Here is a 15,873-nt window from a genome sequence, read left to right on the forward strand (position 1 = left end):
ATTCTTTTCAAATCCAATATTTTAGCAATCAGATTGGAAGTGAAGTTTGACCCATGTATACTAAGCCATGAATGGAGATCCACCACCCATGTAAAAAGTCTTTGATGGAAGCTGTCATCCTATACCCACAAGGCCTCAGATTCAGGGAAAGGATGCTGAACATTCTTTTCCAAGTGACATCAGTGCTCTAGACCCGACCAGGACTACTGACCATGTCCATCTATTAATGGATCCACCACCGGTAGCTTCCCAAACAGGTATTTCACAATATGATGGGTTTACTTCAACAAATGAATGAACTGCACTTAGCAGCTTTGGGGTTCTACGGCTGATACAGCGTATGCCACGCAGAAAATTAATCAGATTTTTTTTTTTTTAAAAACAAGGCAGATTGTTTCGAAACGCATATACCTTTAGAGAGTGTCATCAATAAATCTGCACACAATAGAAGCACATGTGGTAAAAAAAAGCGTGTAAGGGAGAAAAATACAGAAGCGGCCATTGAGGACCCCCCCTGTTCAAAAACACCCTTTAGGTGTTAAGCCAGTGGTTTCCATGTCTCACAATAAACTATTCTTTTAAAAAGTATGCAAATCCTAATTTACTTTCTCTGACTTTCTTGTCTGCATAGTTGAGGCCAGCAAGTCAGGGGCGTGGAGATCAAGACTGAATGGGAGTGCAGAGCCTCCCAGAATACTTAGGTCATGCATCCCAGGAGGGTCTTGGCTGCTCCTTTTGCACAAACCAGATCCTGAAGGGGCATTTTCCTACCCTGAGGGGAAAAAGATGTTTATCTCATGCATGTGCAGTCACATCCGCACTTTTTCCCCTTTTACAGCAGGTTACATCACCTGATCTCGCGCCTGTGCAGTGCATGTTGGGGTGGCATACCCAGAAGAAGGGTAAACATAGCAACGTCCGTCGTTTCCTCTGTGCAACTTCTCCAGCGTGATTGAGGGATCTGTGGAACTAAAGGTAAATGGGATTTTTTTTAGCTTTCAGTTTAGTTTCGGTTTAAGTGGTGGAATCTGTATTTTTATCCTTTTATGGTAAGACCTGTCATAACTGGGCTATTCAGGATTTTACAAGGTTACCAAGTCATTGTGTAATTGACAACATTTTCAAAGTCTTTCAATTTAAAGCTCACATAAGCTCCATCTCTGTATATGAATGTAGCTTATGTTCAATTTATAAACTGCATGCACTTGTTTGGGCAGGAGTGACATAATGGATTGCTAAGAATTGGACTGCATATGGAGTATGCTTGTTGTAGGGATACACATATAGACAGGAGGGGCTAAGTAAACTTTTGCCTTCCTACCCTATCAATCTCTGCTACAAGGTCAGAAAATGTGGTGTGCACGTCTTTTCAGCTACCACTCTCAAGAAATCCATCTGTATTTAAATAAGCCAGCCATGTAATAAGGTCCAACATATAATTTATTGCAATTTAAGTACAAAGCAGAGGGTCACTCCTGATCATCATCTGGTAACACCAAGTTGCTTGGATCGTAGTAGTTTATAGGGATGAGAGGAAGACCCTGCGCTTCCCTTAGTTTCACAAGACGCTCAGCCTCTTTACGAGCCCAAATGCTTGACCTGCCAGAAGAGAAGAGACAGCAAAGTGATTAACAGAACCCTGGGCAGATATAAAATAAAAAAGCAGTCTTAAGTTATTCTACGGCAGGGTCTCTTCTACTTAATATGATTACAGGGCCTGTAATGGATTGCACAATGTGTCTACATAACCCCCTTCCCAGACTCTTCTACTAGGTGACTCTAATAGCTTAGTTTTACTATACATGGACAGCTGAAAATCATAAGAATGTGATTGTATAAACAGCAATGTGCAATCAAAACCTGGATTTGCAGTTACTGACAACATAATCAAATATCTGACACAACAACTCAATTTCCAGTTCAAAAATGCAGTTTCAATTTTCACCTCCAGTTGTACTCCTATTGTAGGATACCCTGGAATCAGCTCCCCCACCAATCTTATACTTCCCTGTATCAAATCACAAACAGCTGCGAAAGGAAAGTGGATTTTAAAGCTTCTTGCTGAATCAAGGATGGGAAGTATAAAAATAGTGGGAGCTAGGCAGCCTATGGACCTGTGATCATCTATTACAAACTTCTCTTCCATGACAGGCTTTAACTCCCAGTAGGCAAAGCAAATTTTTCAGTTTTTCACTAGCACATTATTACCTTTCTTCTCCATATATATAATTTTGTTTCTTTTTTAATTATCTTCAATATTATCATAAAGGGGCAACAAGTCTGGATTTGCATTATACACAGCAGGTGACCAGCTCCTATCAACCTCCCTAGCGGTAACCCCGAGACTGACTTGGGGTAGAAAAAAGTTGCTACAAGTGGTAACCCTGAGTCCCTCTCGGGGTTGGAAAACCTAGGGAAGGTTAGTAAAAAGAGCGCTTACCTGATCCGCCAGGGTCCCGCGCCATCCAGCGCCGCGATCTCCGTCTTCTTTCTTCTTCCTGCTTCTGCATCCGATGAGTCACCGGGGGAGTTCCCGGTGACGTTGGTGCGTGTGTACGTTCCGGCTGGGTGGGGTGGGAAATTCAAAATCCATTTGTATTGCATTCAATGCAATACATTGGATATTTATGTGTAAAAGCAGTACATTGTTTTCAAGAACATTTATTTTACAGTATATATATTAGTATGAGTATAATGTGTGTTTTTTTTTTTTTTAAATAAATTTTTTTTTCTTTTTAAATATATCGATTTTTTAATTTATTCAATTTATTGTTTTTAAATGATTTTGGGTTTCAAACTTTATTATACTCATACTAATATATTATACTGTAAAATAAATTTTCATGAAAAACAATGTACCGCTTTTAGACATATAAAACCGAAAAGAAATGAACCGCTAGGGAGGTTAAGGAGAAATCAGGCGGTCTAAATAGATGCAACCAGGAGCCCGATGTTAATGCAAACACATCAGACCGGTGTTTTTGGGCCACGTGGGAGTCTCTGTTTATGTATTTAAACCAAGCAAGACCACAGCTGCCCTATTGATACTTTTGCAGCTCAATATTTCAGAAATGACTCTTTCTCTGGGATAAAGACTTAAAGCTGTACCTGATTTTCTCATAGTATCAGATTCTTGCAATTCCCCTGTACTGCAGAGTTCAGACTGGAAAAGGTAGAAGCAGCACAGTCATTTGTGCAGTAGTACTGATAAAAGAGATGCTGATAGTCATTTTCTTAGTCTTTTAAAATACTACCTATATTAAATGAATCTGTCTATTATTCGTTGAACTGCAGAATTGGGGACTGCAGAGATTGAGGGACTGTGCTCCATAAAATGGGCCTAAATATGGAAGGGAGCTCAGAAGTGTAGTGCTGCTCATTCACTGTTTGAAGAGTGAGTGAGTTATACATGGTACAGCAGGGCTGCAAAAGTGAATAGTGGTTTCACCAGTCATACAGATGTGTAAATTAAAGGAGGGGCTAAACAAAATCAGTAATTTTTTGATATAACTATTTAAATATCTATACACAATTGTGTGTCTACCTGGAGCTATGCCTTAAACTAAGATAGAGATTACTTTTAGGTGGATGAGTGATAAGAGAGAATGGGACTAGGAATCAAGTGGAGTGACAGGAAACGTCTTGTTTCTCCATGCGTGGTTGCATTCCAATTTGAGTGAGAAAAATCACTAAACAGGTCTGCTATTTCTGGCAGATGCTGACACTCATTAAGCATATTAACAACGTCCTCACTTCCTATCTGAGCCTCAGCCATATCATGTAAAACTCCCACAGAGACTGAAAAAAAAGCTGGAGCCACTATACCCCCACCTGGCATCCTCATTCCCTGGAATCCAGAAGCTGCATTGAACGTCAGCCTGGACAGAGAATACATAGGACACAGATATGGGTATTTGTTTTCGAGGTGAATCCCATAGACATGGTGGTAGTAGACGGTTGAAGGCGGCAACTCCAAACAACATTGGTGATTAAGTGATGAGAAGTTCATAAAAATCACTTACTCATGTCTGAACTCTGCATTGTTTTAAAGAGGCTTCTCTGAAAGTAATTTAAATCCAAGAACAAAAAAGAAAATGCTGTAGCTTTTTTAGATGTGGTGGCTGCATTCACTTTCTAATTTCATTCTTTCTTCATTTTCACCCCATGATACTGTCAGTAACATACCTCTCATCCTAGGGGAACATCATTCACTCTGTACAGTATCTTCGATAAAGTTACCCTGGAATTAGGCATTCCATACTCTAGTCTATAAGATTGCAAAGGGCAAGTTACAGAATACAAACATATGTAACCAAATGCTTTCATTGGGATATTTAGGAGACCCAAGAGTAGTGAATAAAATCAGTGTTAGTTTTTACAACTCAACTTCACTCACAAATAGGTCGTAAATTAAAAGATTTAGGGGCATTATTTGTTTTATGTGGTTTTACGGACAGAAAATAAGGAAACCCACTGCCATTTCTAACACGCTTTTATAGATCCAGGGCTGTCAATCTAGTCCATGACTCAGTAGGTTAGTGACAGGTCAGGAGTCCTGGTGCTTATCTCAGGTCACTGACTCCAAGTACAGAAGGTGTTTTAGTATGAATTAATTCAGGTGCCTGTGGTGTCGTTTAAGTTTCAGTCAGCAGAAGAATTAGATACCTTTTCACATCTTTTACTCCACCTATTTATTACCTGCTTTAAAATTTCAGTTGTTAAAACAGTTCAAGCTAAAATCTGCACACAAAAGTGAATGCACCGATCCTCCATTATTGGATGCTTCATTCAAAAAAGCAAAACCAAAAACCTAAGAGTTGACTTGGAAGTGTACTTGCCAAAAACTGATGCCCACTGCTATAGAAGGAGTATACTAATGTAGGACTTAACTGCAGAAGGTCGAGAAGACTGGTATATTTACCAGGTGTGGCACTACCACAGAAAACTTATTGGTGGAGAAGGTCTACAGGTGTGTGCAATGGAGATGACTGGTTTTTGCACACTGCTGAATGTGCACAGAAGGGACTGTCTCAAAGACAAGACTCTTCAGCTCTGAACTTTCAGCCACTCATGTCAGAACAGAGCCACAACTGATGCCAGCTACACTGCTGTTTTTCTCTAGCCCAGCATTAAAATAATAATGATCTTTCCTCATTAGAACTCTCCCGCAGGAAGGAGCAAAGCTTGGCTGCACCAGGACTGCGTCCAGTCCTCACCTGCACAAATCACATCATAATACTTTTTTAAGACTAGGCAGAACTCCAGACGTCTGCTCCAATAGTGCATCCAATAGTGACCCTACATCTGTACCTTTATCCCAGTTAACAGACCCAGGTCCAGTAGTCTCCATAACAAGCAATAAGGGGCTATATATAGTCATGCCTCAGCTATGCTGGTCCACAGGGGGTTTGCTCCAAATACACTCGTTCCTCACCCCAAGTCAAGCTTTTTGTTTCCGTCAATCCAGCAGCGACAAGCTACGAGAAGCATTATGTGCAGGTTTCTGTCAAGTGAAGACTTATAGCTGTAATATATTCTCCCCCTCAGAGATGAATAGGTGATGGCAATAGGAGTGTTGAGGGAACAGAGATGCAGCACCAGCAGTTTACTGTATTAGGAGGGCAGGGAGGCGGAGGGGATGGGAAGAGGTTACACACAACACAAATGGGAAGGGAAATTAACACATTTCAATGCAGATACACAGGATGCCTTACCTCGGATCAGGCAGGTAATACACAAATATAGTTCCAAACACAATGCAGAGTGTTACGCCAAACAGAAAGACAGTACGTGCATTCCACAGGTCAGCTTCAGGGTCATCACTGAAACCGAATGAATCTGGGTTCTAGCCAAAAAAAAAAAAAAAAATTATTTAAACACTTATTAAATATCTTAAAAAGCAATGTAATTGTAATATAGATATATATTTATATGTTTATTATCAAAAGCTGTATGAGGGTGGCAGAAAAAAATGACATTATATATATATATATATATATATATATATATATATATATATAATTTTTTTTTACAAATACCTTACAACATAACTAGGCATTATTCTGAAAATAACGGTTAGGATTGTCTCTGGATTCACAATTAGTTCAGTGTTTGAAGTAGACAAAAAGTAAGCTCTTGGGGTCGGCGGTGCCTCCGCCTTATTCCACAGATGGGTAGAGATGGTACATGAAAGCAGCAAACGCAGGGGGGATGTGCACATCACATGAGTGCTGAGCACAGAGGTGAAAGAAGACAGAGGTGTAGGAACAAAGATGAGGTACTAACGAGGAGGAAGCAGACAATAGAGGGCAGTGGGAATGAATGGAATGTAAAGCTTGCAGAAGCCACTGATGAAAAAAAGTGTACAGTAACAAAGAATCAGAAGATGGGGGGGAAGGGGATTGCATCAATCCAGAAAAAGATTTCTTCAACATGCTATATAAAAAGATGTGAAAGGATGTACGCATGCTGCTCTCTTCTGGCCAAACTGAAAGCTGCACCCCTTACACATTCTCAATATCACTTCTTCATATTAGTGACTGAAATAAGTCTGTGTTGCACAGAAGCAATAAAACAGCTTTAAACTTTCACACATCTCCTGTCTTTCTTTTCGTATTCATATAGTTCCTAGATAAAGTGATATTGGCATTGACAACAAACACACTTGAGTTTGGATAAATAAAGGCCAGATATGCCATTAAACTAATATATGAACATAGTTCTCCCCAGCCCGTTTTGTCATAATGATTTGAAATGTTCAGGGTGCACAGGGAACACTTATAGCTAGCACAATTTACAATTTCAGCACCCCAGCTTTTACAAATTTCATGATATGGGGATCAGAATTGTAAAATCTTGTAAAAATACAACATTGGGGTTGCAGTATTAAAAGCAAGTGCGCCTTGAAGACCTAAATTAAAAATGCAATTTGGGGACCCCCGGGGCCACTTACAAAGAAAGGAGCACGGGGGAATGGCCCCTAAACTTATACTTATCTCTCACAAATCTATAACTGTCATACTTTGTTATCCTGTCTGCTTCTCTTCTTTGAAACCCAATTTCCCTAGAATAGTGGGGTGTACTAAGCTACTAAGCTTATCTGCACTGCTCTGGTGCAGGGGGGTCACCTTTCGATAACCCCTCACATTAAAATTTCATTACTATGGCAAACGCACTGGCCTGTTACACATTACTGCCCACTTCTAACACTTGAAAACCAATTTCTCTGGAATGGGGAGGCATACAAAACTGAAAATGTGTGGGGAACATCTGTGGATAACACCCCCTAAAGTTTTATCACAAAAGAATCATTAGAACATAAACTCTGCCCATCAAAACGAAATTGGGGTTCAGGTACTGGTAAGGTAAGTCATGCGTAACAGGGCAGTGTGTTTTGATGGGCAGAGTTTATGTAATGATGCCATGGAAATGAAAGTTTGGGGGCATTAGCCACAAGTGTCCCCCACTTGTATCTATGATTCAGTTTATCTGCACTGCTCTGTTCTAGAGAAATTAGGGTTCAAGGTAGGGAAGCGGAGTTTGATGGGCAGAGGTTTTTATGTTCTAATGATGCTATGCTAATAAAATTTTAGGGGTTTATACATCTGTTCCCCACTTGCACCTACATTTTCAGTTTCCTGCAAGTAAGGTTGTATTTGCTGCGTTTATCCCTCACTTACCTCTCGCCAGGAACCACTGCTGCTTAAAAACCCAGCACATACCGCCTGTTACCAATCCCAGGTGCCCAGCAGTTATCATTTGGTTAACAATCCCAGGTGCCTAGCAGATGCCAAGTAGTCACTCAGAAGGGGCATTTTTTTTTTACTGCTAATATGAACTAAATCTAATTTGTTACACCACATTGATCACAATATTACATTCCTACAAGGGATTACACTAATAAAACATGGAACTCTAGGGAGTTGGATTAAAATACACAGCACTGGACTGTTGGGGCATAATACAAAAAAAATGGAAAAATTGTACATTCTAACAAGCCATGCATTAGAAAGTTGGAACAAAGTATAGGGGGCAGATAGAACACTGACACAATAGCAGGGGTTACTGGATACCTATGGCATAAATAACTAGGAGCTCTAAATTTGCTGTGTCCAGCCCCGTCCACTTTTTTACCACCCGGCTACAGTTTCCCCCCACCCGGCTGAAGAAAATTTCTGGGGAGAACACTGATGAAGCTCTGGGAAGAATTAGCAATATGTTATGTATGCAAATATACACTATAAATGTAAAAAATATATGTTATGCACAAGAGTCATACCACCCACAAGTGACATTTTAGTTACTGATAGTATCTAACTGGGCCATTTGCTGGCTTTTATCTCTTAGATCAGAGATTCCCAACCAGAAGATTCTACGGGTTCCTTGAGCGATTTGTGCCTGTAAGGTTGCCTTAAGTGACACCAATGATCTTTTGTAAGGGTGACATTCTTCCCACTGACCATCACACTAACGTACTGTGAGCTGTAGATAAAGAAATAATAGAAGGGGTTCCCTAAGACCTGAAAGTTATTTGAAGGGTCCCCCTTTTTAAAAAGGCCAAGAAAGGCTGTTTTTGGGAGCTCCATGATATGCTCTCCCTGCCATAGCTACTGGGTCCAGCCCTTGGTGTTCTGTGCATTCTTGCTGATTTCTCCATAAGTAATGTAGTATCCAACATGGACATGACTGTAGCAGTGTGCAGTCTTGGAGACCCAAGGGCAGAAATGTCACCACTAAAAAGCAGAAAAAGAATAATAAAACAGACCTCTGAACTCTTCAGTATCTAAAAAAAAAAAAAAAAAATCAAAAACCCTAAAATATCTCTTTGTAAACTTCACTTGGCCTAAACTTTAACCACTGTAACAAAACTGCAACGTCAGCACTTTGGTTACCATAGGAAGATTTCATACAGGTCAGGTTCACTTTAAACATAGCTAAAAGAGAACCACCTCCCCTCCTCCTGTTTTGGGGAAAACCTTTACACCCAAAACTAAATTCAGGTTGCAATGCGTTTAGCGCTTTCATATCCCAGGAACTTCTGCTGCTTGGGGAGATACTACATGTGTTCATGTCCCTGAGCCAGCCCCATAGTGAATGAATGGGGGCTGAAGTGAATGATACCAGTACCACTCACTGACGCTAGCTGCCATATATAGACACTGGTTATTTTTGAGCCAGTGCTGCTGTGCGAGTGGCTGGCGAGATGCATTTATTCAGTGGCTGATGTGAGCCTCTGAATGCAGTAAAGTTAGTCTTGCACACTTTATATTAAATGTTACACACCGTAACATAAGGACACAAGGATGGAACAGGTCCAAAAGTATAAATAGGAGGAATAGTATTTTAGCTAAATAACAGTTGTGTTTACTGGTGAGAGCTGTGCCCTGTCCCCAATAAACATGAGGGAATAGTATATTGGATGCCTGCAACCTAAACTTCAGGAAATGGACAAATAACGACCTTACTGTCACTATGTGTTAACACAAAATTTATGTTTCTAGTTGAAACCAGGGATTCTATTATTTACAAACATTAAAATGAATACAAAAGACAACAACTAGACAACAACTTATATTTTTGAGTTGTCACCGATAATATGTATCCAACATAATACATAAATCATTGTTAGAGCTCCCCAGGCTTCTGATTAAATCCTTGAAGTAATTTCCAGTACATTAAACTTTTTCCATCCCCAGAACCCAATTTTTTTCTATGCGTTGCACAGCAATAAAAGCTGCTTTATCAAAAGAAATGGAATAAGAAGCAACCCTATCAACAAAGCACCTCATTATGTCTAAATAATGCATAACACGCACGTGTTACACAGATATAAGCTTACGAAATGTATGTTTCAGGAAGTCATCCATTTAAAACCTGATAGATGTGAGCCGATTCATTAAAGAGTAGAATACATTAAAGAGTAGGACTAACTTGTGACTACTAATGACAAACTACTGGTATGATAATATTGTTGTATACAGTGTACTGTGTAAGAAGAATATAAGACCTGCAAACCCCAAATCCACCACTCAACATGTGAACACAATTGAAGAAAGTTTCAATTGAAAACCATATATTATTGCTACCAAAAACCCTTTCTGCCACTTTACTTTAAAGTGTACTTAAACTCAGAAATTTGACTTTACATAAAAGGGTAGACAACCCTCTATGTGAGGGTATGTTTTTGTTTTTTTTTAAATAGGTGCAACATCTTCATCCCCTAGGCAATTGCGAATGAATGGGAGGCTCTTGGGTGCTCCTTCTGCGCATGCCTGAGCATTTTGGACATGCGCAATAGGAGCCTTTTCGTAATTTTTTCTGCCACGTTTGTCACTCGATTTCGCGCCTGGGTTGGGTGACGTAGGATGAAAAACCAGGAAGAAGAGACGCAGGACACCCCCCGATGGATCAGGCTGCCTTGCGAGATTAAAGGTAAGTGTATTTTTTTTTTGTGGCAATTATGAGTTTAGTTTCTCTTTAATTACTTGTTCTAAGTATCTCTGTTACCTTCCCCTCCTCCAGTGTTGTCAGCCTAGAGATTTGCAAAATAAAGTGTGTGGTGACTACATATGGTGAGTTCTCCCCTTTACTCTGAATCACTTCCATGTCTCAGGCAGAAACACCAGTGAGAGGCAGAAAATAGTAATTGTTCAGCTGGAATCCTCGCTGTCATCCTTATCCACCTACACAGAAGTCAGTATAAAGCTTGGTATTCAAAATAATAACAACAGCAGCCAAATGGCTACTATTACTCAAAAATAAAAAATGTCTGCACTTTGGGCCATACAGTACACACATGGAAGCTCTCCAAAGCAAAACTAAAACCCAAAAGTTGAAAATACTCACCAAGAGTTATGAAATCCCTTAACATCCCAATGTCACGGAGTGCTCATGCCAGCTCTGAGCTGATTGTTCAATCTTTCATGTGATCAGCTCCGACAGCAGACATATGTGCAGCAATATGGCAACTGCAGATCTAAACAGTAGACAAGATGGTGATCGTCCTTGCTGCCTAGGAAGGTTTAGTTCTGCTGGGATAGGAGGGCTAGACATTCTCTGACAGCCAGTTTACAGCAGCATTAAAGTCCTAATAAGTCTAATAAAATAGAACAAAACATTCTGACACTAGGGACTTTTTTTTTTTAACTGCTGGTAAATAAATTTAACTCTTAATCAGGGTTTCTGCAGAGGTTGCTAGGAGTTCATTGAGCAAATAGCCAAAAGGATTATTGTTGTCAATCTGTAAGGATTTCATTCTTCATACTGACTAGCAATGTGATAGGCACTCATACCACTGGCCACCAAGGTAATGTACTGTGAGCTGTGGGTATAGCAATTATAGCAGAAGTTCCCTGAAGACCTAAAAGTTATTTAAATGGTTCTGCCTATGTTTAAAAGGTTGAGAAACACTGCTCTAGAAAGATCCCTCCCTCCCCCCCCATCCCAAATTTGGTACCATTAAGCCCCGTTTTCATTACAGTTTTGAGGAACTAGACAAGTGTAGGATTTATCACAAGCCAAAATGAACAGAACAGGAACAATGGTGAATAGCAGATTTTAGTACCAGGAAAACAGACAGCACTAGCTTTGGCAGTTCTGTGTTTTACTTCTGAAACCATCATCCAGTATAAAACAGACAAAGGCTGAGGGGCAGGAAACTTTGGAACCAGGTTGTAACCTTTCACATATTGTTTTCATGTGTTGTCACTGCTGATACTCACCAGAAGTCTATGATGGTGTATATTAATCACACTGCCCACCCACTCATACAGATTAGAAGATTCCAAAACAAAGTAAACAAACAGCCAATCAAAAGATAAAATATCAAAATCAACTTAAACCTAGAGAGTTCCTATGCAGTACTTTTTTTCTGACAAACTATTTGATTCATCTCACTTTCTCTGAGCACAGGTCATCCTGGACCTGCCCCAGTTGCTGTTCAGTATATCAGAATGCAGGTACTTACACTGCTTGCATTTAAAGAAATGCATTAGGACTGATTTATGTCTGTATGTGTGACTGATGTGTCATGGCAATAAAATGTGCGTGGTACAGCCTGCAACCTCAGCACACAGCAATGCGCCTCCTTTATATGTGGTGTGTAGCGGTGCCATTCATTCTGAACAGTACCCTGTTACAGTAGAATCCATGTGTTGCTTAAAGTTTCATTTTAAAAGTTTGACATATGTCCTTGTTACAGAAAGGGCCATGGGTGTTCCCTCTGGAATAAGTAATCTTACCTGTCTGATAGCTGCCCCACAATTTGCTGAGCTGCACATGCACAGCTCAGCGCTGGTTGCCAGGATACCCGGTACTCCCTGCTTTCCCTTGGAATGAATTGCCAGGAATAAATAAACATAACAGGAATTATGTCATCCATGCCCAGCCAATAAGGGTGGCCAAAGATCATAGTGCAGGAAAGAAGAGAGTAGACAACAAAATAGGACAGATGCATATACATTGGGTTCCACTTAAAAAACCTGCAACCATGCAGGGCTTTATTGCAGAAAGGGGAAGGTATTGTTCCTCCTGCAATCTTGCAATAAGCATACTTACCTGCCTGATCACTTGTTTCTTTGGTCAAAACTCAATAAAAACCTGCACACCTATGTGGGAGTTATGTCATCCCTGCCTGGTCAATCAAGACGGTTGAAGATTGCAACTCAGAAGAGAAGAAGAAGAATTATGGCGGCGTTCAAAACAAAGCAGGGGCATGTGACTATACCAGGGTTTAGTTACACTATAAAAAAATTGTGCACTAACACAACCTTACTATCCTTTCCTATTGTTAGATAGTCTTCACAAAAGTGGTTATTCGCATTTCCCTGCACACTCTGGCTTCTACATGACATTTACTGTCTGACTGCAAAGATCGTCCAGCCCTCTCCCCCTTATCTGTGCGGTCCTGTCAGTCATTAAATCTCAGCTTTGTATTTGGGAGTCTCCTGTACGGGTCTGCATACATATGCTGTCCATCCAGGAATGTCTATGTGCTGATACAATGTGTGAGAGGCACTGCTGTGAGCTGAGAAATCCTGCATCCTTGGTAAACAATTTTTTTGGTTTACTTTAATGCCATTTATGTCACACAGCCATCTGCTAAACAGACTCTGTGGAGTTACAAGCAGTTCAGCGAGTCATAGTTATACAGACCTGTACCTCCTATGCTAACTATCTGCCAGCACCAGCACAGACACAATACAAAAGGAGTTGAGATTTGTGATTTATTGTGGCTGAAGAGATAACAAAGGTTAGTGATAAACTGTTTAGGAGAAAGGCTTAACATAGGAGGGAAAAATGGAGCAAGTTTTAGATTTGTATTTTATTTATTGTACTGCTTGGAAGACATTACATACCTCTCCCTACTCCCTATGCTGTAAAATAAATTATATTTTTTTTATTATTCATATAGATTTCACCATCCATTTCCCAACGCAGACTAATTATACTGGTGTCTGGGGAAGGTTATCTCAGCAGTTAAACTGCAAACCTCACACTGAGGGCAGCTTCTGACTGACCTTCGGAAACAAGTAACCTTTGGGATTGGGCACCTTGGCAGCCACTTGGGTCACTTGCACCACAGTGCTGGTTCTTAAAGTGTATTTATCATATTTTCAGCATTATGTAAGAGATGGCAATCCCTTTTGTAGGTTTTTCATTTTTTCCCAAGGAGCAATTTACTTCCATCTGAAGGGGAAACCCTTAGCCTCCTGAGATTCATAGCTCACATATCCCAGAAAGCTGTCAGGTGCGCATGCTGGAAATCAGACATGCGTTATCATGGGGATTTCTGACATGCACAGTTTTTACATTTATAAGAAAAACATGTCAGCCGATTGTGCACCTGCGCAGTGTGCGATTAAGTGATGTGACGTTGGACGCAACGGTGAAGCCAGTGCAGGAATCACTGGGATCAGTTTGTGAACAGATTGAGGGCACTTCCTCAGTAAGGGTAAATAAAGTTTTTTTTTTAAAGAAGCAGTGAGTGCAGATCTGACAGCTAGAAGTGAGGAGTACTGAACAGCTCAGTGCCACCCCCATTCATTCCCTATGGGACTGCTGCGGAGAGAAGTGACATGCTGCATCCCCACCAATGCAGAGGTTTGCTGTAACTGCACCCCAACCTGAATACTGATAATAATATTACCCCCCTGACATTCATACAGACCTCCTACATCCCCTGACCCCGTGTACTGACCTCTCCATTTTTATATACCCCTGGCTGGGGAATGAATACACACCTCACCCTGCACCCTATTATGATAATCAGTCCCTTAATATCGCAGGCCTCCTAACACAGAGTAGTTATACCTCCTGGTATGAGACTCACCTTCAGGTACATGTTGTGCACTTCCTCCTCATGCTCCTCCTCGGGTCCCAGGTGCTGCTCGGTGTGTTCAGAGGTGACAGAGGAAGAGGCGGCGGGCTGTCGGGGAGCGGTGTGTACAGACTGGGTCAGTACGGCGGCTCTGTTCAGGAGCAGAGGCCGGGCGGCCCGGGTGAGACGTAGCGCCCTCACACACAAGGACATCGCCATTTTTTTTTTTTTTTGTCGGCTGAGCAGAGCAACGCGAGAAGATGAAGCCGCCTCCTCCTGCCAGAGCGGAGCACGTGCAAGCAGACAATTCTCAAAGCCCACTGGCTGCGTAGACGTGCTTCGGACGGGTCCACCAATCAAAAAGAGTACGTCGATCTGCGGCGACCGCCATCGTTACTGTGGGCACTACTCTGTAATTTTAACTAAATTAAGCTAAACAGTAGTTGGAAGTTTCCATACTGTTCATATCATATAATCAGAACCCATCTGTCATGTCTGATAGCAACATAGGACAGGGAAAGTCAAAGTCATAAAAATGATTTCTGTATGTGACTTCTAGAAGTACTGGCAGGTACTAGACACTTAGAATACAATCATAGGTCAATGTACATGGCTTGTCCTTTTCTTTGACTTTAACATATATGTACTACAACAGATCATTATGTGTAGATTCAAACAGTAACTGAATACCAATCTGAGTAATTAGTGCTAAAGTACTGCATTTCATAAACATTTTTTTAAAATACAACTTTATTTTTGTTGCATAGCAATACATATCTTTTAATCAGTTCCTGTCTACAAGCACCTATTGCTGACCATCTTCTGATTTTGACAATAGCAGAGCCACAGCTACTTTCTATCAGGGCAGCATGCAACATTGTGACAATTGAAGAGCACAATTGGGAGACAGCAGGAAGTACCTGAACAAGGTCATTGATGGCAGGATCACCAAATATTCTTATAACCTCATGCCGCAGATTTAATATATTGAAAACAACCTTTGAAATGACAATAACATGTTAACATTTACATACAACTTTATGACTGGATTAAAGTATAACCCATTCTATCTCCTTTAATTCCCCCCATTTAGTCCACCAGAATTACATATAGGAGTAAATATTTTGAACCTATACAAAGAAATTGGCAAACCCTGTCTCACTGGCAGTAATAAAGACTTCCCTGTAAGTATTAAACATGAACATGTGATATAGCTTTCCATGGGGTCCAATGACATATGCTTTATTGTTGTAGCATACAATTTATTGTCATATAGCACAATCACATCAGCACACACATTCTAGAAACAATTTGATCAGATGGCAATTACTGTAGTCTTTTTGGTTTGTAAAATTAAACCAGAGCTCCATGCAGAAACTGTTAGGAATAAAAATCCATCAATCAAGGCAGGAGCGCTAATCACACACTCTGGTCTTGCATCTAATAATATTTCATGTGCCCCAGGAACAACAGCTGCAAAATTATGTGAATACGCAGTCTATATGTTTTCAATCACATCCCACTGAAGGCTCTACTGACCTCTGCGGATAAAGAAT

At 40.5% G+C, this 15,873-nt stretch overlaps 1 protein-coding gene across 2 annotated transcripts; it reads right to left on the minus strand.

Annotated features, from left to right (window-relative positions):
• Window positions 1-1,422: 1,422 nt before the first annotated feature.
• NDUFB11 (NADH:ubiquinone oxidoreductase subunit B11) lies at window positions 1,423-14,588 on the minus strand. Of its 2 annotated transcripts, none has more exons than XM_072431145.1 (3): window positions 14,330-14,572; window positions 5,715-5,845; window positions 1,423-1,599 (listed from the first exon to the last, which is right to left on the minus strand). In XM_072431145.1, the coding sequence occupies exons 1-3, from the start codon at window positions 14,534-14,536 to the stop codon at window positions 1,470-1,472; spliced, it is 468 nt and encodes a 155-aa protein (XP_072287246.1). In that variant the 5' UTR covers window positions 14,537-14,572; the 3' UTR covers window positions 1,423-1,469. The 2 variants fall into 2 exon arrangements, with proteins under 2 accessions (XP_072287246.1, XP_072287247.1); XM_072431146.1 differs by lacking the exon at window positions 1,423-1,599 and adding an exon at window positions 4,174-4,267 and having other exon boundaries at window positions 14,330-14,588.
• Window positions 14,589-15,873: the final 1,285 nt, after the last annotated feature.

This window comes from Pyxicephalus adspersus, chromosome Z (assembly GCF_032062135.1).
Source record: "Pyxicephalus adspersus chromosome Z, UCB_Pads_2.0, whole genome shotgun sequence".
NCBI classification, from domain to species: Eukaryota; Metazoa; Chordata; class Amphibia; order Anura; family Pyxicephalidae; genus Pyxicephalus; species Pyxicephalus adspersus.